General features: G+C 51.5%; 2 protein-coding genes across 4 annotated transcripts in view; both read left to right on the top strand.

Moving 5' to 3' along the window:
- The window catches only part of LOC140915839 (flavin-containing monooxygenase 5), a 28910-nt gene extending 22044 nt beyond the window's left edge, over positions 1–6866 (top strand). Inside the window, exons 5-8 of the mRNA XM_073356297.1 lie at positions 2824–3023; positions 4178–4530; positions 5173–5245; positions 6503–6866. Of these exons, the coding sequence (XP_073212398.1) occupies positions 2824–3023; positions 4178–4530; positions 5173–5245; positions 6503–6866 (990 nt within the window). The remainder of the gene's footprint in view (positions 1–2823; positions 3024–4177; positions 4531–5172; positions 5246–6502) is intronic.
- A 2758-nt stretch (positions 6867–9624) lies between these two features.
- PRKAB2 (protein kinase AMP-activated non-catalytic subunit beta 2) lies at positions 9625–26749 on the top strand. 3 transcript variants are annotated; one of them, XM_073356298.2, is made up of 8 exons: positions 9625–9825; positions 14809–14987; positions 15841–16007; positions 17273–17366; positions 18571–18691; positions 20995–21128; positions 21912–21980; positions 23904–26749. In XM_073356298.2, the coding sequence occupies exons 2-8, from the start codon at positions 14826–14828 to the stop codon at positions 23979–23981; spliced, it is 825 nt and encodes a 274-aa protein (XP_073212399.2). In that variant the 5' UTR covers positions 9625–9825; positions 14809–14825; the 3' UTR covers positions 23982–26749. The 3 variants fall into 3 exon arrangements, with proteins under 3 accessions (XP_073212399.2, XP_073212400.1, XP_078710170.1); XM_073356299.2 differs by lacking the exon at positions 9625–9825 and adding an exon at positions 9849–9992; XM_078854044.1 differs by lacking the exon at positions 9625–9825 and having other exon boundaries at positions 14908–14987; positions 15809–16007.
- The last annotated feature ends 368 nt before the right edge of the window (positions 26750–27117 follow it).

Here is a 27117-nt window from a genome sequence, read left to right as displayed (position 1 = left end):
GGGTACTTGGGGGGGAGGGGGACACCCTGACATCAGTGCCCCCCCAACTCTGCACAGCAAGCAAGAGGGTCCCGGAAGCAGCTGGCCAGGGGCTCCAAGGCAGAGGGCAGGAGCAAGGCAGCTGTAGAGCAGCAGTGGGAGGGGCACCTGAACACACATCGCTGGACGTGCGGGTCTCTGCTAATAACGTGCACAGCACTTGATTGACTCTTGGGCAGCCAGATAGCTTAGAGAGAACGTAGGTCCCCAGTACGTTATTGGACACTTTGTGTTTTGCTGTATTACTTTTCCAACAGACATCTGGGAAGTTAAAGTCCCCCATTACTACCAGGTCTTGCGTTTTGGATATTTCTGCTATTTGTTCTAGAAATGCCTCAATCACCTCCCATTCCTAATTTGGTGGTCTAGAGTAGACCCCTACCATGATGTCACCCCTATTTTCCCCCCTTTTATCTTTGCCCAGCGTGTTTCAAATGATCTGCTTCCCACCTCCTTCTGGATCTCAAACAAACTTCCTCCATTTTTCCCCCTACCTATCCTTCCTGAACAACTATCCCCCTCTATACCAACATTCCAGTCATGAGATTTATCCCACCAAGTCTCTGTGAATCTAATTGTCATAACTTAGCTTATGTGCTAATACTTCCAGTTCCTCCTGTTTATTCCCCATACCCCTTGCATATAGACATCTAAGATGTTGAGTAGATTCCTCTTGTTGTTTGGATGACCCTATGGCAGAGGTGGGAAAACTACGGTCCACGGGCCAGATCTGGCCCCTCAGGGCTTTGGATCCGGCCTGCGGGACTGCCCCCCGTGGTGCCGCAGGCCCTGTGCCACTCTCAGAAGCGGCTGGCACCACGTCCCTGGGGCGGGTGGGGCAGAGGGCTCTGTGTGTTGCCCTTGCCTCCAGGCACTGCCCCCTGCAGCTCCCATTATCCGGGAATGGGGAACCGCGGCCAATGGGAGCTTCGGACGAGGTACCTGGAGGCGTGGCAAGGGCAGTACGTGGAGCCCTGTCCCCCGCCACCCCACCAGGGGCCGTGCAGGGTTGTGGTGACAGCCACTTCCCGGAGCGGTGCAGCATGGGGCCGGGGCCAGGGCAGGCAGGCAGGGAGCCTGCCCTGGCCCCGGTGCATGCTGCTGCCACACCGGAGCAGTTTTAGGTAAGCAGCGCCAGGCTGGAGCCCAAACCTGTCCTGCACCCCAACTCCCTGCCCTAAGCCCCCTGCCTGCACCTCGCACCCCTCGTGCACCCCAACCCCCTGCCCTGAGCCCCCTGCCACACCCTGCACCTCTCCTGCGCCCCAACCCCCTGCCCTGAGCCCCCTGCTGCACCCCGCACCTCTGTGCACCCCAACCCCCTGTCCTGAGCTCCCTCCCGCAGTCCACACCCCTGTTCTGAGCCCCCTCCTGCACTCCACACCCCAACCCCCTTCCCTGAGCCCCTTCATACATCCCACATTCCTCCTCTGCCCCAATCCCTTGCCCTGAGCCCGTTCTTGCACACCATACCCCCTCCCATATCCCGCACTCCCTCCTGCACCCCAACCCCTTGCCCCGGCCCTGCATACAATTTCTCCACCCAGATGTGGCCCTCGGCCCAAAAAGTTTGCCCACCCCTACCCTATGGTAACTTTCCATGTCTCTCCCCCAACATCTAGCTCTCTGTTAAGGTGGCCCTCTTCTATGTTTACCTGTGCTTTTGTCACCTGGCCTCTTTGAACCTACTTTAAAGCACTCCTCATTAGGTTGTGTGAGTTGGTGTGTGAAGATGCTCTTCCCCTTCTTGGTCAGGTGGACCCCATCTCTTCCCAGCAGACCTTCTTCCCAGAGCAGCCTTCCAAGGCTGAGGAAGCCAAAGCCCTCCCAACTACACCATCCGGGCAGCCAAGCATTCATCTCCAACGATCAACGGCTGTGCTCGTCAGTAAGAGAGTTCACATGGTTAGGCAGCCAGTGTGGTGAGACCACCTCCCAGCATGTTGACTAGCATTGTCTCATCATTTCCTTCTCCTCCCCTGTCTGTCAGCCTGTCTCCACCTGTTGTTCCTTTGTGGTAGGGAACATCTTTTTAAAAAAATAATTAATACATGTAAATGCCTCATTGCTAATAATAGTACGTTACTACTGAAGCTTGTGACATGGTATAGAAACCCTGCACTAGCATGGAAGGGGTTAAGGAGCTGCTTTGGGCTAGGGTGGCCCTGCTCCATCACACCTGCAAATCGGGCCAGGAAGAGGAGTTAAAAGGAAGGAACTCCACTCAGATGGGGGCCACCCTGGGAAGGGAATAGGCTGAGCTTCTCTGGCCCTGGAGAGAGGGCTGACAGCCTGCAGAGCTGCTGTCCTTGCAGAAGGAGGGTGCAGATCCCTTGAGCTAAAAAGGGGGGGAAAGACTGAGACTTGCACTGGAACCCAGTAACCTCTGACATGGACACTTCAGGGGCTTCTGAAGTCAGAGGCTCATACCCTGGAGGGAGCTGCTTAGAGACTTTCCTTTCCCTTTCTTGTGTTGAACCTAGTTTGCTGACTGATTTGTTGCTTCACCTGGAAGGCTGAGAGGGGAAGAAATAGTCAAGAGACTTCAACCAGAGGGTTAAGCACTGGCCTGCTAGAAAAACATAGTAGGAATATTGGATTTGCGTGTGTGCACTCCCCACATAGCCCTGAAAGGGGGTGCTGCACCATGGACACGGGAATCATAAAGAAACACAGCTAGATGTGAACCATTCGCTCCCATGAGAATGGTTCTCAGCCAAAGAGGCTCTTGGCAAGTAACTCAAAGGCCTGTGGTTTCCAACAGCTCGTTTCTCCCTCTTTCAGGTTTTCCTTAGCACCAAGCGGGGTGCATGGATACTTGGTCGGATTGGAGAAGAAGGGTACCCCCTGGACACAATTTATATCACTCGCTATATGGAATTCCTCATGCGCATTGTGCCTCTATCCCTGCTTAACTACTTTGCAGAAAAGAAACTGAATGCAAAATTCAACCATGCAATCTATGGTTTGCAGCCTGCGCACAGGTGAGCTGGGGAGATCAGGAGACTTTCTCCGGGCTGTGGAGCCAGGAGGGGAAGGATCATGTTCATTGCGCCCACACGGACTCCACAGGAGAGTGGAAAGCTGGGGCCTGTCAAGCACTGGAGAGAGGGGCAGAGCTCCTCTTAGGCAAACCTGCAGCTAGAGTCTCCAGGGCCTGGGTTCAATCCCTTGCTGTGCCAGATTCCCCCAGCCAATCTCTGTCCATCACCTGGGGCCCAGCTCTCATTGCTGCTGCTGCTATACCAAATCTGTCAGCATTTGCCTCACCTGGGGCCTAGCTCTTATTCCCACTGCTACCATCCAGAACATCCCTATCCCTCTGGTTACAAATATCCTTGTGGGATGTAAATGCCAAGGAAGGGGAGGAGTCATTTTGTGTGATATGTGGGAGTAAACAGAATGGTACTGGATGACATCATTAAGGCCATGTCTACACTTACAAGCTTACATTGGCGCAGATGTACTGATACAGCTGTGCTGCTGTAAGATCACTCGTGTAGCCGCATTATCCGGATGGGATACGGCTCTCCCATTGATATAGTAAAACGAGCTCAATGAACAGCAGTAACTATGTCGGCAGGAGACTGCCTCCTGCAGACATGGTGCTGTGCGCATGAGTGCTTATGCTGGCAAGACTTACATTGCTCAGGGTGTTTTTTCACACCCCTGAGCCACAGAAGTTTTGCCAACATAGGTGCTAGTGTAGACATGGCCTAAAGAGATAATTTAAGCTGAATACCTGAAAGAACTTGCAAATGGCAAGCTGTTAGACCAGGGAATTGTTTGTTATTATTTATTCATTGATTTATGGTAGCACCAAGGAGGCCTACTCACAGACCAGGATCCCACGGTGCAAGATGCTGGAGAAACAGAACAAAAAGAGTTTATCAGAGGAAGTGGTGAATGCATAGACTGGACAAAGCAATAGAATTCCTTGCATGGAGCGATCCTGCACGTGCAGCAGGATGGACTGAATAACCTGAAGTGTCCTTCCCACAACTTCCAGTTGCAGTATTAGCACATTCTGTGTGAGAGGAAATAGTTCTCTTTTCTCTGGCAGCCTACTGCCCTGAGGAAGGTCATCTCCTGCCCAAAGAGATCTTCACATTTCTTGTATTTCCCTTGTGCCATTCAGGTTTTTCAGCCAGCACCCAACCTTCAACGACGACCTGCCAAACCGCATTATCTCAGGCAAGGTGCTGGTAAAACCAAACGTCAGGGAGTTCACCGAAACCAGCGCCATCTTTGAAGATGGCACCAGAGAGGAGGACATTGATGTGGTTGTCTTTGCTACGGGATACCGCTTCTCTTTCCCCTTCCTCGGGGATTGTGCCAACGTGGTCAAAAACCAGGTCTCCCTGTATAAATTTGTCTTCCCTCCTCAGCTGGAGAAGCCAACTCTGGCTTTCATTGGCCTCATCCAGGCATTGGGAGCCGTCATGCCCATTGCCGAACTCCAGGGTCGCTGGGCCACACGTGTGTTCAAGGGTACGTGAACAAAAATGCAGGAAATAGTCTAGTGCCTGCTAGACAGAGAAAGCACAGACATTTCCAAGGAAATCCTAAAGCCAGTGCTGTTCAGGTGGACAACCTGCCATCTTGCAACATTTCCACTGCTCTCCCTCTTTCGTCTGCTGTCTTCCTACTGAAAGGTGATCTGGTTATGTTTTTTGCTTCTTTGTGACGCATACAGGCCAGTTTATTTTATTTTGGAAACTTTCTGTGAAAACTGTCACCTCCCCCAAAAAGATCATTTCCAGCTCTGCTCTCTGTGTACTCCTGCACCCTTCCTCTTTTTGTTGGTGCTGGAGTCTGGCTAGCTTTCTCTCTGGCTGCAGTTACTTTGCACTTTTCTCACGCCCTCTCCTTTGCACACCCACTCCCCGCTCCCTACCTTTTGAAGTCCAATGCAGCCTTGATGGGGGCAGGAGGTGTTGCTGAGGGTTCAAGAGCCATTACTCTCTAGGGTTTATTTGGGGACAGGGGAAGAGGGAGGAGGCACAAACAACTCTTTTTTTCCTCTGGGGCTCTTTATCTTTTCTTTGTTCCTCTTATTGCCCAGGAGCTGTTGCCTCTGTGTCTGAGAGCACTTCATGGATCTCCCTTCTGACTTGGGCTTCTCTTTCCTAGGGCTGAACAGATTGCCTTCAGCAAGTGACATGCTGGCTGATATTGCCCAGAAGAGAGAGGAAATGGCAAAACGGTAGGAACTATGACGTGAATCAGTAACAGCTGGGCATGCTGGGAAGGCACCAGGGCAGTCAGCTCTCCACCCACTTCTGCCTATTTCCCTGCTTCACTTTTTGCTTCCCTTTATCCCCATGAGGACCTTTAGCCAACAAACATTGCATTTCATGCACCCATCCTCGAGGTCTCCCGGGGAAGTATGTCCCATCACAAAGAGTGAGTAAGAAGCGGGGTCCTACTGAGCCCCAAACAAGGAAAAATGATCTGTGTGAGTAGGTTTATCCATCTGCCCCAAATATTCTTCCCTCTTTCTTGTTACAGAATTTTATCCCTCACATTCTGCCTTGCTGCCACCACCTATTCCTCTCTCTCTCTCCCTCTTGCATCCCACATTCCCCTGCCTCCCTATAGTTTTCCTATTTGTTGCCCTTTCAGCACAGAGGCAGCTGTCTTCACTTAGGACACTATATGGCTTCCATTGTTCCCAGTGGGATTGGACCTGCTGACCCCCTTTACTGGGAGCAGCCTGTACCTCTTGAGAAATCTGTAAGGGGAATGATGGCCATCTTGACTGAGGGCATTCTTTGGCTTCAGTCACACTGAAAATAACGGGAGAAGGCAGATATATTGAATATATATTGAAAATTGCTCACATCAAACTCTCAATCATGAGGTCATAAAAACCTTTAAACCCCAATTTCCTAAGAATATTACACACCTCATGCTAAAATTGCAAGTGTTGACAACTCTGTGGGTGGCTGGGTGTTAATTTCCAGCCCTTTTACTTTGCTGTTAAGCACTCCTCAGGATTGTGCAGCAACTTAGCTTTTAGGAGGGTTGGCCCTTCAGCTCTACTTAAACACAGAGGGTTGAATAATTTGGGGAAGCTCCAGGTAAAGATTTTAAGTAGAAGGCCGAGTAAGGTCTGAGGCCAAAGTTGCTTTAGAGAATGTATCCAGCTCTTCTAAGGAGAATGAAGTACAACTCATCCCTATCCCACACAGAAGATCAACGTGCCACTTGTGTCCCAATTACGGCCCAAGAGATCTCTGTGCAGGGGTGAATTTCTCTCACAGTCAATGAACAGAAAGCAGCTCTAATCTTTGTAATGAATGGGAGTCATCCAAAGGAGCAAGAGTACATCAGCATCTCCTTCTCCTCACATTTCAGAGAGGGATAGAAGCTCCTTACCCCTCAGGAATGTCATTTCCTGGTCAGTGCAGTTTCCGTTTGACCACACTCCAGAGACACTTGCACTTCTTTCTCATTTCAGGTATGTGAAAAGCCAGCGCTATACCATCCAGGCGTATTATATCCCGTACATGGATGAAGTGGCCTGCCTGGCAGGGGTCAAGCCCAAACTCCTGTCTCTCTTCCTCATGGATCCAAAGCTCGCCATGGAGGTTTTCTTTGGCCCCTGCACCTCATACCAGTATCGCCTGAGAAGGCCAGGGAAGTGGGATGGAGCCAGGGAAGCCATCTTGACCCAGAGAGAACGGATCATTAAACCTCTGAAAACTAGAGTCCTAGATGATTATACAGGTGCCTTGGTGCCTTACTACCTTCAGATTTTTCTCATTGTTGCTTTAGTTGCTGTAACTTTTGCTTATTTTCCTTGGTCCTTTTTTCCCTTCTGACAAGTGTCATTTTTCAAGCTGCGAGTCCAGTTCATGGTTTCCCTTCTTTCCTTTGCATTCATATGGGCAGACTGGACTATGGTGGGCATCTCTGAATCTGTCTTCTGTGTAGGGTAAACTTGCTCTAATGCAAATGCAAAGTCTGCAGTAGGGGTGCACAAGGCCTGTTAAGTCCCATTCAAGCCCTGTTTTGGAACCCCACAACAAGTGATATAATAAGAGGAAATCCCTGACCATTCCCAAAGTCTCCAGTGGCCTGGTTCAGGCAGTGTGACTGGAGATCAAGGGGCAGGCTGGCATCTTGGCTGGCATCTTTGCTGACAGATTCATAGTTGGCTGGTTGGTGTCCATGGTGAATCGAGTCATGGCTGATTCCCAACCTCAAGTGCAGGAGGAGCTTGTGGGCTCTGTTGTCTTCTAGTTCTTATGCTTGCTACAGCTTCTGGGTGCTTAAGCATCCTGGATCAGAGCAGGGCTCCAAGTCAATTTCAAGAGTCTGCCTGAGAGAACCAGAAAATGGCTTCCTCTCCATGTAGCTGAGAAAAACTCCTCCCCCTCAGGTGCTCTCTTGGGTCCCATTGTCCCTCCACAGAGCAACCCACGGCCCAGTCCACCCATCACTGTTGTGTGTGCTCTCCAGCAGGCAGGCAGACTCAGTCGCTATGCTGTGTTTCTCCCTAAAGGAGCTGCATCTACAGTCCCACGCTGGCAGGGGCTACAGGTCACTTTAGGGTGGAATTAGGGACAAGGGTGTCATGGAAGGCAGCAGCCCTCGGGCCCTGGGGGAGCAGGAGGAGCTCTTGGAGCCTGGCCTGAGTTAAGGCTTGGTAAAGACTTGGTGCCTCGCACATGGAAGAGATGGAGCCCTGAGTAGAGGGAAGGGTCTGAGCTCTATAGACCACAGAATCCCTGTCTAGGAAGGACTTTGGCTCAGAGTAGGTTTGTCCCAGCAGCACACAGCTATTCAAGCAAAGCTAAAGCAAAAGTCTTGCTGTTATTGTTATCTGGATCTGTTAAGTGTGTTTAATTTGGTCAGTCTGCTTTTCTGAACACACTTCCATTACTTCAGCCTGACCAAGTAAACCTCTCTGTTTATGTGTGATCCTTGCATGTGCCCTTCCTAGGGAAGCCTATAAAGTGACGGGCTCGAATAATGCTTGTCAGGTGGTGGTCACAGCTACTAACCATATACTTTGTGTGTGATGGATCACGCAACCCTCATTCATGCCTATCTAGGATAAAGGAGGGATGATGAGAGTCTGAGATTTTTTGAGGAAACAAAATGGCTCATTGCCACCATCAAACACGCTTAGTCTACTAAGGACCATTGCCAGCCAGAGTGATCTCACTAGACAGTGTCCTATCAGGTGTTGTGAGGTTCCCAGCTCAACCCCTGCTGCAGTCCTCAAGGGAAGGGCTGGCTGGAGTGGGGGTAGCACAGGGGCAGGAAGAGGCGGGGTGAGGGCAGAGCAGGGGCGGGGGCTTTGGGGAAGGGGTGAAGTGGAGGCGGGGCAGGGGCAGAGCACAGACGGGAAGAGGCGGGGTGGGGGCGGAGCAGGCGTGGGGGCCATGGGGAAGAGGCGGAGTGGGGGCGGAGGCTTTGGGGAAGGGGTGAAGTGGAGGTGGGGCGGGGGCAGAGCAGGGGTGGGAAGAGGCAGAGTGGGGGTGGGGGTTTGGGGGAGGGGTGAAGTGGAGGTGGGCTGGAGGCGGAGCAGGGGTGGGAAGAAGCGGAGCAGGGGTGGGGGTTTGGGGAAGGGGTGAAGTGGAGGCGGGCTGGGGGCGGAGCAGGGGTGGGAAGAGGCAGAGTGGGGGCAGAGCAGGGGCAGTGGCTTTGGGGAAGGGGTAAAGTGGAGGCGGGGCGGAGCAGGGGTGGGAAGAGACGGAGCAGGGGCGGGGGTTTGGGGAAGGGGTGAAGTGGAGGCGGGGTGGGGGCAGAGCAGGGGTGGGGGTTTGGGGAAGGGGTGAAGTGGAGGCGGGCTGGGGGCGGAGCAGGGGTGGGAAGAGGCAGAGTGGGGGCAGAGCAGGGGCAGTGGCTTTGGGGAAGGGGTAAAGTGGAGGCGGGGCGGAGCAGGGATGGGAAGAGGCGGAGCAGGGGCGGGGGTTTGGGGAAGGGGTGAAGTGGAGGCGGGGTGGGGGCGGAGCAGGGGTGGGAAGAGGCGGAGCAGGGGCGGGGGTTTGGGGAAGGGGTGAAGTGGAGGCGGGGTGGGGGCGGAGCAGGGGTGGGAAGAGGCGGAGCAGGGGCGGGGGTTTGGGGAAGGGGTGAAGTGGAGGCGGGGTGGGGGCGGAGTGGGGGCGGAGGCTTTGGGGAAGGGGTGAAGTGGAGGTGGGGCGGGGGCAGAGCAGGGGTGGGAAGAGGCGGGGCGGGGGCAGAGCTGGGGCGGGGCCATGGGGAAGGGGTGGAGCAGGGGCCGGAGCAGCACGCAGCTGCTTTGGGCACCAGGAATTTCTTGGTGCCCGACACGGCTGCATACTCCGCGTATGGGTCCGGACAGCCCTGGGTCAGAGCGGGTGCGGACAGGGGGTCTGCTCCCTCACACCTGGCCCAAATGCCTGACTCTTCCCTTAGCCGCAATGGCCGCCCTCGCCCGTTCGTCACCTCACCCATTATTTTCAATCGGGCTGAAGCCACGTTGCCCCCGGTTAAGATGGCCGCCCTTTCCCGCGAGCGTCTCCAGGGTAAGAGGGCGGCCGCCCCCGCCCTAGTAAAGATGGCTGCCATCTGCCATGGGTTGCAATGTGACTGAAGCCTCAAAGAAGATGGCGGCTGCCCCAGGGGGCGGGCTCCGAAAGTCTTTCCCCTCCAGCACCGCCCTCGGGCTGAAGCGCAGACCGCCCCGGAGCGGGGGGGCACCCGCACGCCTTACTCTCCGCTCGCAGAGCCATAGAGATGCCGCCCCCCCCCCCCCCCCCGGGCAGATAGAGTGTCCGTTCCACGAAGCAGCGCGAGCGGCCGTCCAAGGTTAGCGGCGTAGAGCCAAGTCCCGCTTCCTGCCCTGGCCATAGAGGAGCCGGGGGGAGTTGGACAGAGCGTCTCCCAGCCCGGCCATAGAGTGGCTGCCGGCCGTCGCCGGCTCGGGGGCGTCTCGCCATTTTAGAGGAGAGAGGCGGAGGCCGAGCCGAGGCCAGGTACTGGGGAGACTGGGCCCCCGGGGGGGGCCCGCGGAGCCTGGGGCCGGGCGGTGGGGTGGAGCCGCGTTAGCGGGCGGCTGTGAAGCTGCTGTGCCCGGGGGGTGGGGGAAGCCCCCCGCGTCTTGGCGGGGGTGGGAACAGCCCCCCGGGGTGTCACACTGCGAACAGGTGCAGATGAAGCCTTGTGAGGGAGCCGCCCCTCACCTCCCTGGTGGCCAGGCCTAGAGGAGGGAGGTTGGCTGGTTGATGAAGCTCTGACCTGGGGTATGAGATAAGAATCAGTTCTCTGCTCTACTCCAGACTGGGTGTGTGATCTGGGGCCAGTCCTTCAGTCTGTCTGGGCCTCCGTGCCCCACCTGGGATTGCCTTTCCTCACCTCACAGGGGGGTAAACTCATTAATAACAATCCCTAGCCCTTATCTAGCATTCTTCATCACCTCAGAGCACTTTGCAAAAGTGCTCAGTATCTTTTACAGATGGGGAAACTGAAGCAGAGAGTGGGCAGGTGACTTGCCCAAGGTCACCCAGCAGGCCTTCAGCAGAACTGGGACTTGAACCCAGGTCTCCTGAGTGCTTGTGCTGCTTAGATACCAGTGTGATGGGGGCTGTAAAAGCAGGTAAATGGAAGGAGGCTCATCCATCTATATAGGGCAAAGGGGCAGGTAAACGTGTGCATGGGGTGGGACAGTGCTGCAACCACCTCCTGCTACTTTTGGGTGCTCAAACTGAGATACCTTGAGCCTGACTTTAAGAAGTGCTGCACTTGTACAGATGCCTCTGGGAGCTGCAGGTGCTCAGCATCTGAGCATCCAGGCATGTTTCAAAGTAGAAACCCAAATTTAGGCCTGGTCTACACTTCAAAGTTTTGTTGACATAACTATGTCAGTCAGGGGTGTGGTGGTTTTGGTTTGTTTTGCTGACATAGTTATGCTGGCAAAAGCTTTTGAATAGATGCAGTTATAGATGCCAGAAAGTCCTTTTGAAAGTATAGCATGTTTCATTTGAGGAATCATGATAAGATATAGCTACAGAAGAACTTTTGCTAGGATAAACTGCACTAGGAGGGCTGGCCAGTATAACTGTACCTGTATAATTACACTAGCGAACCCTTTCTAGTGTAGACAAAGCCACAGTTGATATGTCTGGAAATGTTGGCCTTAAGCTTTCTGAGTCATCCCTGTCTGGTAATTGTGGTTCATGGTAGTTAACCTTTACTTTTATCACAGCAACTGGTGCTCTATAAAACATTCATTCATCTACTTCTGTGCACTATAGTGAGATCTAAGTAAACAGTGTTTGTAAAGTGGTATATAAGGGTAAATAGTATTAGGACTAATCAGGGGAAGAGATGGAAATAGAATTCAGGACATACTTAGGAACTCTGCACAAGCTTGTCCTCTGTGTGAGCTTTATAACCTGCAGGTCAGGGCTACATATGCTTCCTAGATCCCTGAAATTGGTATGTGTTCAGAACACCAAGAAATGTCCTTACACTGTAAATACCTGAAAATAGCACTTGAGAACTAAATAGTCCTCACCAAAACAGGCTGGAGGCAATTGTATGTAGAGACTATTAATAACAAAGAAGGGATGGACTGACTATTAGAACAAATGTGGCTTTACTAATCTGAACTGTTTTGAAGTTATGCGGAGTCAAAAAAATAACACATTTCCATCTTGGACCCTATATCTCCTGAAAAATTCTGCCTTCCTATAAATTAATTCCTGTGAAATTTCCAGTAGGATTAGATAGATTTGATGAAGTTACTGTCAAAATCTAGTTTGGTGGAAGTCTTGCTTCAGTCTTAATCCTGGAGAGACTAGAATTTCTCCCTAAATTGCAATTCATTGATTGGCTTTTTGGTTTGTTCCCCCTTTAAAAGCTTTATAATATCAAAGTGAGAGTTAATGTCCAAGGATGCTTGAACGTGGCGAGTGCATATTGTTTGTGTACAATATCCTATTACAGCTGCTTGTTCCTGAATTGTCTTGACATGTGTTTGACTACAGGTCTATGTTCTCTCACTGCTGTTTGTTATTATTATTGTTGTTTGTTACATCAAGTCATGTAATTGTTGTTTACCAGCTATGTAGGTAACAAAATTCACTTGCTCTGTAGGGTGATTCAGCTAAGTCTCTTAAAGATAATAATATCAGTGTTAGTCTGTACCTTGTCACTTTCTATAAAACTACCTAGTAAATTGGATGGGGTTTTTTGCTTTGTGAAGAAATCTAAAGATTATTTTTAAAAAAAAGATAGTTTTCCCTAACAACTTAAATGTAGCTTCTCTTCAAAAACTCCAGTGTCAACATGTAACTTTGCCTTTTATGCAAAGCTCTCTCCAAATAGTGAAGATTTTAATTTTGTGGGGAAAGCAACTATTCACTACAGGTTTCAGAGTAGCAGCCGTGTTAGTCTGTAGCCGCAAAAGAAAAGGAGTATTTGTGGCACTTTAGAGACTAACCGATTTATTTGAGCATAAACTTTCGTGAGCATTTGTTAGTCTCTAAGGTGCCACAAGTACTCCTTTTCTATTCACTACAGTAACACCAATAATAATACGGTATCCTTGCTTGCTGTCCCCATGACTTGCTCTGCAGATCTGTGATTGTCAACATAGTAGAATTCAAGGCATGTGAATGGCACTGTAAAATTAACTAGGTAAAGCAAAAATTCTGTAGTAATTAGCTGTTGGGAATCTGTGTGATGACTGTCAGAGAATGAAAGAGATCTGTGCAACTTGCTGAGTTTCTTACAAGAAGATGTGTTCCCCTCATGTTATCTGGACTGGTGATCAGTTAGGTCATGCCAATCCTCGACTCCGGGAGCCATCCTTACCCTGCTTCACTGTGAGAAACCCCACTCCCAGGCTGTTCCACGCACAGCCTCTAGCATGTAAGCTGTTCCCAGCTATGTGAGTGATCACTTTTGGCCAGCCACTGCTTGGATTGTGCAACCGAATGAACTAGCTAATATCTCCGGTCCCAGACACAACCCTAGGAACCTCCATCTTGCAGTGTCCAGTTATGCCCGCTGAATGCTGCAAGCTTATATGAGTTTGTCAATTTAACAAAGGCTTGTTATCCCAAGTGGAGTCTCTGACATGCTTCAAACCAAACACACTGCTTCAGGTAGAATAAACAAACAAACTTATTAACTACTGTCAAGGCTGATTCCCCACTCTGGCACTTCGAGTGCAGAAGGTGGAGGCCCACAAGGATTCTAAAAATTAATACTGGCCACTCCAGGCTTGTATTAAACTCCCAAGGTTACAGCTTCTGTCTGACCTTGGACTGGTAAATGCTGCCACCATCCAAGCACAGAACCCCTTTGAGAGCCCAGGAAGGCGCACTTGAGAATTCCTTCCTGTGGGGTACTCTCAAGCCCTTTCACATACCACCACCACCCCCCTCTTGCCCCCCGTCCAGGGAAGAGCTGAGAAAGAAAAACAAAGGAAATCAGCTGTTGCCACTAGCTAATTAAACAACATGTGCACAAACCTCATAGGACACAAAAATCCAATTCTGTTCTTAAAAAAGGTAAATTTTATTAAAAGAAAATACATCTGGGTACTCAGACTATTGCTAGATTTAAAAAAGAGCAAATGCAACGATTAAGCACCAAGAATAGCTTTCTTGAAGTCCAGCTTAAAGGTTACAAGCAAAACAAAAGCACCTGCGGTTAGCACAGAGGAATCCACAAGCTGTAAAGAAATAAGAGATAAACCTAATCACGTCTTCCTAGACTTTTCCTGATCTACTTACATATCTGGGGTTTCAAATTAGTAGTTTCTAGGTATGATACTGATGGGTTTTCATACCTGGCCCAAGCTTCTTACAACATAACTGCTGCTTTGTCCCCTTCTCCCTGGGAGAACAACCACAGACAGACAAAAGGGAAGTTTTTTCTCAATTTAAAAAAAGTTCTAGCCTTCCCATTGGCTCTTTTGGTCAGGTGCCCACTCACTTCCTTTACCTGTGCATAGCAGCGAGACTTTTAACCCTTTACAGGTAAAGCAAGTAGAGAACAGCTACTAAGAAGGATTTTATAGCTGGCTGGCTGGGTGTCCATAAAAGAGAGCTGTCCCGTCCCCCCCCCCCTTCATTTATCATGAATACAGAAGAGAGATTTTAAGTGATTATAAGTCAAAACAGTCAATTTTGCAAACCGCTTTTTGCTGTGGTTCAGCTCCTGTCCTGAAACTGATGTTGGTGTGGCTGGTAAATGATTAGTAAATGCCCGTGCTGTATCAGCATCCCCATCCTTTTATAGTAAAGCTTCTCATAGGCACCATGGTGTTGGCCAGGACATTGCAGCTAAATTCCATCTTGGGTAATTCCATTCTGTCTCCTTAAAGTCTCCTTGTAATTTCAATTAGGCACAGGATTCTTCTTCCCTACACAACAGTTTATAACGAGAAGTGTTGCTGCGGGCTGTCAAACAGCTGCTACCTTCACTCTGTGTGGCTGTGTTTTCTTGCTGGGTGTAGGGTTTCTATGTGCAGTCTGCAAAGCCCTTTGGAATCCTTCAGGGTGAGAGATGCTCTAAAAATACATCTCTGTTGGCTGTGGTACATAATTATTTTCAATTAATGCAAAACTGTTCTAGTATTCTGACTGGAAATTCCACTAACCCTCATGCAAATAATTCATTTGGCAGAAGTGTTTTGTTGCTTGAAAAACTTAAATGATGGATTGAAATCAATCTACGCTGACATGGGGGGCGGGGGGTTGGAAAACCAAGAGATCTCCCTTCCCGCCTGTGGGTATGTAGTGGGCACTGGGGCATTGTGTTTTCTCCCCTTTCCTTCAGTCAGGTGCAGAGCTGCCATGGGAAACACCACTAGTGATCGACTGTCTGGGGAACGCCATGGCTCCAAATCTCACCGCTCCGATGGAGCCAGTAGCACCCATTCCACGAAGGATCATCCCCACAAGATCATGGTGGGCAGCACTGATGACCCCAATGTTTTCAGCACCCTTGACTCCAAGGTATGGGCTGAACTCTCTGTCCTATTCCCCATCCTTACAGGATAATAACCAATGATACAGGTCACCATATTGGCAGCTCTGCTGAGCTCATTTTCTAGCAGATCTGAGTCAATGACATTTGTCTATTTATTTATTTATTTATTTGGTAAGTGCCTAATTACCTTGCGGTGTGTACAATATACCCCACTACAGTTAGTGCTTAGGGGTGATACAGTGTGTATAGAATGCTCCTAGTCAAAGGGTAGCAGGAAAAGGGGCCCATTTAGAAGAAGGTCCAGAGAATAGAGTGAGAAGAGGACACAACGCAAAGGCTGTCATTTAGCTTGGACAGAGAAACCAGGAAATGACTTGGGCACGTCCTCAGCTGGGGTAAATTCTCTCAGCTCTATTGTCTGAAATGGAGCAATAATAATGTAATGCCAGGTGCAATGCTGCATCTCAGACTCCAGAGTCTAGGGGAGAAGGGGGTCATCCTCCTATTGAAGACAGTGCATAGATCAAGGAATGTGGGAACGGAGGCATTTGGATTCTACAGCAAGGAGGGCTGTGTAAGTGCCTAGATCCATGAGGTGGCAAAGGGGTCTTGTGTCTTGGACACAGAGGTTGTTGGTGAGGGCAGTGGAAAGGAGGGGTGAAGTGGAGAGGAAGTCAAAGCACTGGAGTAGATGTCGGGGGGGGGGCAACAAATGGAGTAATCTGTGGTGCATTGTGGAGCTGGAAAATCTGCGCTGCTCCTGCTCTGATGTGTGCTGAAGGGCTATGGGGGAACAATGTGACTGGAGAGCTAGCCCTGATCCCTGCTGTATCTGCACCTTGGCTAGGCTGTGGGATGGCTCTTGTTTCCTTCATGCAGCTTGCTGGGGAGAAGGAGTTTATGTCATGGCAGCATGATCTGGAAGAGTCAGTAAAGCCTTCACAGCAGGCTCGTCCCACTGTCATCCGCTGGGCTGATGGAGGCAAGGAGGTCTTCATCTCTGGGTCCTTCAACAACTGGAGTGCCAAGATCCCACTCATCAAAAGGTATTTCCTCTCTCTGGGAAGCCTTTGTATGTGCAAGTCACAATAACTTGAGGAAGAGGGGTGATAAATTATTTAACCAAAGTGTTTTATATTTAACCAGTTCCCTCTACTAGATTTCTCACTGTTCTTCGGGGCTGTGTTCCTTAGCTGAAGTATGGACTGGTGAATTTTTATGGTTTTATTAGCCAAAATAGCTTTGAAAACAAACAAAATTACAGCAAGTGAAATAAAGTTGGTTATAAAGTCTACAGTGTCAAAAACTGAACTCCACTTGAGACGTTGCTATCTTCAAGAAGTAATAAATCAGTTCAATTAATACAAGGACTTAGTCTTGGTAACAAAACCATGCTAACTTCCCCAGTTCTATACCAATCTGGGCAGATGATTTTGGTGTCAACATGGAACTACAGATCGTTGAATATGGATTCTTCCAAGCATATCTTCCAGTGGCATTATGGGACTGCTTGGGGCAGTCCAAGCGAAACAATTCTAAGATAGAATTTAGAAATTTTGGCAAGTTCCTTAATTATCCAAGCTGTGCCACAAGCATGCCCTCATCCAGTGCATACATTTGTATGTGTGTGGTGTTGGTTCAGGTTGTGTGTGAATGTACAGGGCAGGTGTAGGTGGGTGGGGTAGGACTGGTCTGTGATGTGTTGAGATGTCTCTCAATGCGGAGTGTCTCTTAGCACAATGGTTCTCAACCATGAGTACACATACCCCTGAAGGTACAGAGAGGTCTTTCAGGGGGTACATCAGCTCATCCAGATATTTGTCTAGTTTCACAACAGGCTACATAAAAAGCACTAGTGAAGTCAGTGCAAACTAAAATTTCATACAGACAGTGACTTGTTTCTACTGCTCTATATACTATACACTGAAATGTAAGTACGATATTTATATTCTAATTGATTTATTTTATAATTCTTTGTAAAACTGAGAATGTAAGCAATTTTTCAGTAACAGTGTGCTGTGAAACTTGTGTATTTTTATGTCTGATTTTGTAAGCAAGTAGTTTTTAAGTGAGGTGAAACTTGGGGGTAATCAAGGAAAAATGAGACTCTGGAAGGTTGAGAGCCGCTGTCTTTGCACTGCAGGAATTCTGTCTGTGCTTTCCAAATCAGTACTGTGTGAGCTGAGCTTAGGCACTAGGAGGCTCGAACTATCTGGGACCGTTGCTGTGTCCGGTGACCCTGTGGAAGAGCAATTTCTGCGGTGCTATTTCTGTAACAACACTGTCTTGTTCTTCTCCTCTCTCCTTTCAGCCACAATGATTTTGTTGCTATTCTGGACCTGCCCGAGGGTGAGCACCAGTACAAGTTTTTTGTGGATGGCCAGTGGGTTCATGACCCTTCAGAGGTAACTCTCAGCTGTTTTCTCTCCCCAGAGACAAAGTGAGTGCTCCTCTTAGGCTCAGTATGCTGCCTCAGCGCTGCGGAAATGCAGTGTGCACCCCATGCCCTAGGCTAGTTCAGCCTATCCTCCCTCCTTCTGCTGTAACATTTTCTTTCATTGGCTAGGATGGTACAGCACCAGCAGCCCTCACCCTGCTTTGACTCGTGCGGCACTGATTGTCCCTCTCTATACTCTGGTAACACGTTGAGGCTGTTTCACCCCATAAGCATTTCTGTGCATGTAGCTAATGGAATAGCCTCTGCATCCATCGATTGATTCCATGTCCCAGCCCCTTGCTTCTTAGGACTAGCATTACACCAGATTCCTCCCTGTGGCCTTGAGTCCCTCATGCAGCAGTCTGGGTTTGAAATTAAAATTAAGGCATTTTTCTTTAACATTGCCTGGGCAGAGGTGCAGAGAGCAGGAAGGGATTGGGGGACATTGTAGGGTGAGGAGGGGTAGGGATGGGAAATAAGATACCAGTTCCACTGATTTATTCCTTCTGGGGCCTAGCTCCGTGCTCAAACAGATCATGTAACCCTACTCTAGATCATCTGGTGACCCTCAACAGTGTTAAAAGGGGCAGTTGGGGACCAGAATTCCTTTCAACCAGTTTCAGTGTAACGATCCAGACTAGGGCATCTGGTTCCCTTAATCTTCTCACTCAGAAGTGATGCCTACAGCTGATAAAGGGGCAATGTGATGAGCATAGTAATCTAGTTATCTGCTGGTAGGAGGATGGGTCTACAGAAGAGGATTATTAAAGCAGAGTGTGGGGGTGGAGTTGCATAGATTGCCAAAATTGAGAGTAATTGGAAAGCGAAAGGGTGTGAACAGTGAGAAAATGCTAATGAGGCATGCCTGTGAGCTCCTGTATTTAGATAAGAGTCTGAAACTTCTGCATCCCAGAGTCTAGCAGGGCATTCTTCAACATAGTGGCTCTTGAGCCTTGGGCAGCTCTTGTGGGTTATCTGCTCTACCTCTGCCTCTTGGTTTGACACACAGATGGGTGATGTATGTGCTACTGTAGCAGGGGGATAGATAAATGAGATGTGTGATTGTCCATGTGCAGGTGGGGGAGAGAGGGCTGGGAAGAGTGTGAGTGTGTCAATGGGAAGGGGATGTAGGTAGGTAGGAGGTAGATCACTGTCTTCACTTTTCATTTCAGCCTGTGGTCACCAGCCAAATGGGCACCATTAACAATCTGATTCACGTCAAGAAGTCTGACTTCGAGGTATTTGATGCATTAAAGGTGGATTCTCTGGAGAGCTCAGAGACTTCGTGTCGAGGTAAATTTCTCATGGCACTCCGTGCGTGCTGACATTGACTGTAACACATGCCTCTTTCCTCCTTCAAGACTTGCTCAGAGCTCCTATGACACTGATTTCACCGAAGGGGAATGAGCCCCTTGAGTTGGAACTCCAGCTGACAGCTGCGTGGGTGCCTGACACGCAGCTGTGAGGAGTAGTGTTTGTTGTTATATTGCACCATTGCCCAAGGACCCAATGCTGTGCAATGCACACACTCTGAAGAGCTGTTTCAGAGTAACAGCCGTGTTAGTCTGTATTCGCAAAAAGAAAAGGAGGACTTGTGGCACCTTAGAGACTAACCAATTTATTAGAGCATAAGCTTTCGTGAGCTACAGCTCACTTCTTCAGATGCATATCGTGGAAACTGCAGCAGGCTTTATATCATTATATAATATATCATTTATATCATTATCATTATATCTTTATACTCTGAAGAGCTTGCTGTCTGAGTGTCTTGTAAGTGCGAGTGATTTAGTTGTCTGATCTGAGCCTTATAAGTGTGAATGGGGGGGTCAGTTGTGTGAAGGTGCTGAGGTGCCAGAGTTTTTTAAAACTGAAATCTAACACACTAGATTTGCCAATTTTAAGCATTATGGCAGTGTTGGAATGGAATTTAATTAGGATAACCCCTTTTTAGTGAGTCCAAGGAGCACTGGCTTACTAATTTTATCACTTTTACCTTGGACGGGGTTTCTCCAACCAGGACACTTGGTGCTTTTAACCAATTGGCAGTTTATTAATTCACCCAGAACCACATAAATGGACAATCAACAATTTATCAACCAAATGTAGATACAAGCAATAATTTAGGCATGTACTGAACACAAAATACGCATGCAGTCATGTAATTAACATAAACCAGTGTGAGGAACAATACAAATCACCAAAATTTCTTCTGATATTTTCTGACAATCATCAGTTATCAATTCTTTAGTCTCTGTAATACATAGATATTAAGGTCAGAAGGGACCATTATGATCATCTAGTCTGACCTCCTGCAACTGCATTGCCAGGCCGCCCAGAGCATTGTGCCAGCGGTGCTGCACGCTGAGCCTGCAGGGGAGGGAACAGCAGGGAAGGGGCCGGGAACTAGCCTCCCGGGCCAGGAGTTCAGGGGCCAGGCAGGAGGGTCCTGTGGGCAGGAGGGTCCCACGGGCTGTAGTTTGCCCACCTCTGATGTAGATCATTTGAGAAGCCCATCTGCTGCTGCTGATACATCTTACACAGCAGTGGTTTTCAAACTTTTTTTTCTGGGGACCCAGTTGAAGAAAATTGTTATGCCCACAACCCAACAGAGCTGGGGATGAGGGATGAGAGGTTTGGGGTGCAGGAGGGCCTCTGGGTTTGGGGGGGGGCTGGGGCAGGGGGTTGGGGTGCAGGAGGGGGTAAGGGCTCTGGGCTGGGGATGAGGGGTTTCGGGTTTGGGGGGGGCTCAGGCCTGGGGCAGGGGATTGGGGTGCGGACTTACCTCCGGTGGCTCCTGGTCAGCGGTGCAGCGGGGGGGGGGGGGCGGCTAAGGCAGGCTTCCTGCCTGTCCTGGCACCATGGACTGCACTGCACCCTAGAAGTGGCCAGCAGCAGGTCTGGCTCCTAGGCAGAGGTGCGCGAGCTGCTCCACGCAACTCTCGCCCACCGGTGCCTCACCCTCACCCCTCCCCTGGCCAATGGGAGTGTGGAGCTGGTGCTTGGGGCAGGGGCAGCGTGTGGAGCCCCATAGCCCCCCTGCCTAGAAGCCGAACCCGCTGCTGGCCGTTTCTGGGGCACAGCGCAGTGTTGGAAAAGGTAGGCACTAGCCTGCCTCAGCTGGGCAGCACCCCTGATGGGACTCTTAACGTCCCGGTTGGTGGTGCTGACCAGAGAAAGGCAACCCAGCGTGTTACATGCCGCAACGCACTATTTGAAAAACACTGTTATACAGAGGCTTATGCTAGAGTGGGAAATAAGTGCAATGTGACTCTCAAATAACCCCTTCAGTGCAGCCCCTTAGTATGGTCCTGGCACCTAGATGTATCCCCATTGGAAGCCACTGCTTGCAGAAGGTGTTGCCAAGGCCATGGAGTTGAGATGTTCTGTTGCACATGTCTGCTCTCTTGGACTTGCAGCCCAGTGCCAATCCAGGGTTAATTAAAGAAGCCAGTGCTAGAAAGACCCTGCTGTGTCCCTCTAGTCCATGCCTGGGGGCCTCAGCAGGTGTCACTAGAGCTTTGTCCAGACTCACTTAAATTCGTCTCAAGTGATGAAGCTTCTGACACTTCCCTTCACATCTCCTTGGTGTTTTGTAGACCTGTCTAGCTCCCCACCAGGACTCTATGGCCAGGAAATGTATGTGTATCGACCGGAGGAGCGCTTCAAATCCCCACCCATCCTCCCTCCTCACCTCCTCCAAGTCATTCTCAACAAGGACACCAACATCTCTGTGAGTAGCAGCCTCGCCCTTTGAGTGGGCACATAGCTGGGTGTGGAGCAAGCAGGGGAGTTTGTGCTGAACGCTAAGAGGCTCTGCAGTAAGAGCAAAGGTGGCAAGAGGGTGCCCCCCAAAGTTCTGCAACATGTCCTGCTGCAGTCCTCCTACCTGTACAGCCTGAGGGCATCATGGATCTCAGCATGCAGTACTCCACGGGTTCTCAAACTTCATTGCACTGCAACCACCTTCTGACAACAAAAATTAGTACACAACCCCAGGATGGGGGACCGAAGCCTGAGCCCCGCCGCCCCAGCTGGGGCGGGGGGGGGGGGGCAAAGCCCAAGGGCTTCAGCCCCAGGTGGGGGGCCTGTAAACTGAGCCCTGCCACCTAGGGTGGTGGGGCTTGGACTCGGGCTTTGGCCGTGGGCCCCAGCAAGTCTAATGCCAGCCCTGGTGACCCAATGAAACAAGGTTGTGACCCACTTTGGGGTCTTCTATCTCAATCCAAGCAGACAGCCCTCGCTGTGTGCTGGTCAAAGCAGGCTGTACCTCTGCTCTGTGTTGGCTCCTTGCTCTCTGTGGTGCAAAGCCTGAACTCCATCCTTGCTCTAGACAGTAGAACATTGCTAAAATCCAGAGTGTAAGTCTAATGTCCACTGGCATGACTGATTCCTGCACACCCTAAAATGGCCTGGGGTTGGTGTTTGCGAGTTGTTTTCGCATGGAGAGCCTGTCTGTGGCTGCTGCTCCCAGTTCCCATTCGCCTCTGTAAACTGATCCTTCTCCTTGTTCTAGTGTGACCCAGCTCTTCTACCAGAGCCCAACCATGTCATGCTCAACCACCTCTACGCACTCTCCATTAAGGTAAGTGGTGGTCACATGGCGGGGTACCTACTTCACCTGTGAGGGCCTAGGAGAGGCTCCTGCTTTTATGATCTTCTCTTGCTGCTACAGGGTGTTGTGATGTGTGGCCCTGAAGTCTACACAGCAATGAAACGGATGCACAGCCTGAGCTGGCTGCAATGGGCCAGCCGCAGGTTTGTCTTTGCTGTGTAGAGAAATCCCGGAGCCCTTCTTCAGGTCTGGGAAAGGGAGCATCACTGCTAAATGCAAAGTGGAACAGATTGTTTAGCATAGGTAGCATATATTGTAAGGGACCATACCAGGTAGAGTGGCCTGTTAATATCCCTGCAGTCATAGGACAAAAAGAGGGGGTTAAGTGGGCTACAGTTTGTTGTAGTAAGCCCCTCTGTTGGGGGAGCCAGGGGGCACTGAAGCAGTTGGCACTGGCAAACTTTAGTGGTTCAAGGTGGACCAGGGTGTAGGACCGTGGGGGCTGGAGAGGCAGTGGGGCTCCCTGGCCTGCTGCCTAGTCCAGTTCCAGCCTGGCTCCCTCGTTCCACATTGGCCTCTAACCTTGTTCTACTCTGTCCTTCCTATTAAAATACACACTCTGAAAAGTGGAACTGTCTGAATCCTGCTTACGTACAAATCGCATCGCAGCCTGAGTTATGGAGCTTCTGTGGTAGCTGGAATCTGCCCACCAGCCAAAGGGATTGTCAATTACGGGTTAATTTTGTGGGTTTGTTTACTGGGCAGACACCCCTGCATGCCCCTGGCAATACAGAAACTGGCAAACAGGCAGAGTGCCAGCCCAGAGCTGAGTGACTGAGGCAGAGCAGGAAGCTGCAAGGCTCATTCTGGGATTGATGGTGAGGTGCATGCGGCTTTGGCTTCCCAAAGTCTGTCCCTGCAGCTGGCCTAGCTGCTGTTGCTGCGCCATAGGAGGGGAGGAGGCGAGGCGGCTGGGCTGGGGGCTCTGCCGTCATCCTGGGTGGCTGGGGTTGGAAGGGCTGGAAGACCCTGACTGCTCCCTGCTTGCCTTGTGGAAGGTTTTCACTATTGTCTCTGAGAACAGCACTTCTCTGGGGCAAAAGCAACAGCTTCAAACACGGCTCTGTCGGTCTGCCCAGCTCAGTCTCACATGGGCTCCACTGTCTTCCTGAACTCCCCAGCCCCTCCCACTGGTCCCAGGTGCCTGTTGACCCCTGCTCATCACAGCTTGCAGGTGCTGTGCTTCGCTGTCACTTCCATTGATACCCTGTAGTTCCCCCTGGTATGTCCAGAGACTCCATTTGGGGTGAATCAATGCAGAACGTTTTGGGCAGCTCTCAGGGAAGGTTCTCATCTGTCCCACCCTCACTGGAGCTTGGGGGCAGGGAGGCAGAGCAGCCTGGCACTCTGCCTTTGCACCCCCTACGAGGGAGTAGGGAGACCTGCATGTGTTTAGTTAAATAGGTAACCGATTCAGCCAGATTCACTGTGCCGATAGGCATTTTCCCAGGATGTGTAGTTTTTGTCGGAAAACTTCCGACAGCTCTAGTGCCAGATGCTGCTGCCTTCCAGCTTGCCCAGAGCGCTGCTACCAGACCCTCCTGTCATCCACAGCCTCCTTGCATGGCCATCAGGATCTATCTTGGAATTTATCTCCAGGGACTTGTCTCTGCTCGTCTTTCTGTGCCGCTCTCGGATTCCTCTGCTCCCCTAGCACTGACCTTTCTCTCTGCCTTCTTGCAGTCTAGCCAGCACAAGAGCAGTCTCTGCAACTGCTGGTGCTAGCAACAGCTCCCTGTTCTCTGTCTCAGTGACTCTCCTCATCTCAGATCTTGGCTAGGAGCTGTCTCTCCCCCTTACTGCATCTGTGTAACTGTCCCGGCACTGAAGTATCCTGGGGCCGTGGTGCATCTGTGATCCACATAACTAGCACTCAGCTCTGTTCTCTTGCAGGATGGTGTAATGGTGCTCAGCGCCACTCACCGCTACAAGAAGAAGTATGTCACCACTCTGCTGTACAAGCCCATCTGATCGTGTGCCTCGCTGCATAGCACACGAGGAATGCCACGTTGTCTGCACGCACTGGGCCATAGGCCTACGAAGAACTGGTGGTTGGCTCTAGCTGAACCTGGCAGGGGTGGAAGGGGATGAGCCCAGCCCTGCTGGGTGTCTGAGCTATTCCCTCAGTATTCTGTTGGTGAGATTTGATTTGACCCTTTCATAGCCTCCCTCTGTGGAGTCCTCTGGCTTTGCTGAGTTCCCTGGCTTGGCCTGCTGCCTGGCTCCCAGCGGGGGAGTCACAGCAGGGAAGGAGCTGCTGAAAGCTCTTCCCCAGCCCCTCTGCCTGTAAAGGCTTTGGCCAGTTCCTCCAGCAGTTGCCTGCGTTGGGGCAGAGCCATGTCACTCTCCCTTTGTACCCCATGCCAAGGCCCTCCAGAATGGCCTGCCTCGGGGCAGAGTGCAGGGGGTGTCTGCAGGCCTGGGCTGGCTTCCTACCTCCTTGCACTCAGCTGATGGGACTGGAACGTGCACCTGGCTCCCCTGAGCAGAGACCAGGGTTAGTTCCAACACCACACACACACTGCATCAGAGGATTCGTTCCAACCCCCCACCACCACCACCACATACACACACTATCCTGCCTGCCTCAGGCATCACCACCCCTCTCGAGCTGTGGGCCTAGGCCCCAGAATGCTGAGCCTTGACTTCTGTGGGGCCAAGAGGTGAGAATTTCCCAGGTTTAGGCTATGGCAGAAGGGTTCAGTGCTGCCCTCCTGGCCTGTGTAGCATAGGAACTGCAGCTGTGACAGAGTAATTAGTGCCCCTGAGAGGAAGAGCCTGAGCTGCTGAGATGTCTGTTGGCTGGAGCCTGGGAGCTCGCTCTCCTGCTGGGTCCGTGGCCTTTGCACAAGCTCTCACATGTTTCCCAAGTGCCAGTCTGGATATTTTGTGGGAAGAACGGCAGTGCTAGTGGCCAGAAGCTGCCAGGGCTGCTCTGTCGGGGCAGGAGGCTCTCACATGCACCGGGGTTCTTGGCCTGGAAGCTGATCTCGCTGTTGGGACGACAGTCTCCTGCCCCATTGCGCTGAAGTGGCTGGTTCCATCTTGGCTAAGAGCTTTCCCAGGGTCCCAGTGCAGCCTGCCCCCCACTGAGCCCCTTCTCTCACTCTTCAGTGCAAGGTTCTGCCACTGCTGCAGGCTGGTCTCTACAGAGCTCACTGGCTCTGCAGCCCTTCTTTCTGGGGGGAGCGCTGGCGGTTGAGCTCAGCCTCCCTGGTTCACTTATCCTGAGGAATGTTTAGTGAGTGTCATTGTCACAAGCCTCTGCCAGGTTCAGCTATTAGCTTGTGGGTGTGGGTGGGGAGAGGGCACTGCCATTGTATGCCGTTGCACTTTGCCAGTCACAAGGAGAGCACTGGCTCCCAGTCCTCTTGGAGTACCTCCAGGGGAGGGGGGGTTGCTTTGGGTGATGGTGAGATGAGCATGGCTGTGCATGCATCGTAGCAGCTTCCAGCGGGGCCGCAGCTCTGCTGGACCCTGGAAGGGCCACAGGTGCCTGTGTGGGAGGCCAAGCTGGACACGCAGTAGCAGCTTCTGCCCAGCCCAGTCACGCCAGCACGGCCATAGTGCTCACTGACCAAGAGGGAAATGTCTGCTTAGAGGGGAAAAGGAGGCAGGGCCAAGCCCGTCCTTCTGGGGCGGCTGCCTCTTCCCCCTTTGGGGCGGGGAGGACTTGGCAGTAAGGGCTCGCTGACGGGTCAGCCCAGCACTGCTGCGGTGCTGGGAAGGGCAGGCACTGGCTGTAGGCTGTTGATTGATTAATTCTTGCTCTCTGTGCTGTGGGGTCTGGTCACTGTTAGGGCTGGCGCTAGCGCTAACGGGTAGGAGAGATGCTGGCTGCCTCAGGCCACACCAAGAGCCAGAGGCTCAGCTTGCTCCCTGATAACTGTCCCGGTGAGCACCTGTCAGCTGCAGGGGGCAGAGGGCCAAGTGAGGCAATGCTGCCAAGCTGTATGGGGCTGCTGCTGTCAAGGTGGAAAGCCCAGAGTCTGGGTGTTGTGGCCACTTAGCTGCCACTCTGCAGCGAGGCATTGGGGCTTGGCTAAAGGAAAGGGCTTGGACCAGGACATGCTGACACGGGCTCCAATTGCCAGCCCCTCACAGTCCCCAGTCCTGGAGGCAGGGGCCTAAGAGGGGCAGGTCTCCTGGTGCTAGGGTCACACACCCAGGAGAGCTCAGCCTACCACAAGGGGGAAGCAGCTGAGCCCCTTGTCTGTGCCCAGGCCTGTAGCACAGCAAAGGAATGCAGAGTGGCTGTCACAGCTGGCGCCTGCGTGTCAGGTCCCTGCATGCTGCACGGGGGTGGTGGAATCCCCAGCATCGAGCTGAAGGCACCCCCTGGTCCCGGTCCTGCCCTGCCAGAGCAGCAAGTGCAAAAGCCCCAGGAGGCCCTGCTGTCAGTGCCTGTGCTGTAGCTCCTGGCTGGGCTTTCCCGCAGGAGCTGCAGCAGATGCACAGGGCTAGTGACGCTGTGGGGGGGAGGTTCGCCTCAGCCCTTTCTGATAACAGCCCGGAGAGCTGTTTACTGCTGAACACAATGGCTGGTAGCTGGAGTGAGGGGGCTCTCTCATGCCCTGGGTTTGGCCTGCTGCTGGCTCTGGGATGGGGGTGCAAGCCTGGGTTTGGGGTGGGAGGGACACTACATGTGCCAGGCTCCCTTGCTGATTTGATGTAACTTGTAAAGCCAGGCTAAGATGTTGGCCCAAAAATGTGACTAATAAAGTTTGTTGCAGAAGTTGGAGGGACCTCATCTGTGCTGTGTCTGTGTGCCAAGGAAGAGGGGCTGCACCAAGGACCCAGGCTGGCCATTTGTGTGGATGGAGATGGCTGGCCCCTGGCCTGTACTGAGCCAAAACTGGCTGTGGGTGTGTCCAGTATCAGGGCTGGGGCTGCCCCTGTGAGCATGTGCCCCACACTCCCCTCTTCCTGCCAGCACAGCCTTACGCAGGTGCTGCAGGGAGGCCATGCTTATGCGGGGCAGGTCACTGCAGGGGAAACTCAGCCAGACTGGGGCAGGGGGGCAAGCTCTTCACACTGGTGTCCTTGTCACTGTGCTGATAGTGCACCCCTCTCCCCCTGGGAATGGCTAGGGGTGTGGGGATGTGGG

The sequence above is a fragment of the Lepidochelys kempii genome, chromosome 8 (assembly GCF_965140285.1).
Source record: "Lepidochelys kempii isolate rLepKem1 chromosome 8, rLepKem1.hap1, whole genome shotgun sequence".
NCBI lineage: Eukaryota > Metazoa > Chordata > Testudines > Cheloniidae > Lepidochelys > Lepidochelys kempii.
The sequence above is the reverse complement of the archived record's forward strand: the minus strand, read 5'-3'. Positions and strand labels throughout refer to the sequence as shown.

Bases quoted from the DNA above. Each gene is read 5' to 3' on its own strand.
- PRKAB2 (XM_073356298.2), top strand. From the start codon at position 14,826: ATGGGAAACACCACTAGTGATCGACTGTCTGGGGAACGCCATGGCTCC. The intron at 14,988-15,840 runs GTATGGGCTGAA...TCCTTCATGCAG, and splicing joins TCAGCACCCTTGACTCCAAG to CTTGCTGGGGAGAAGGAGTT. The intron at 21,129-21,911 runs GTGAGTAGCAGC...TCCTTGTTCTAG, and splicing joins ACAAGGACACCAACATCTCT to TGTGACCCAGCTCTTCTACC.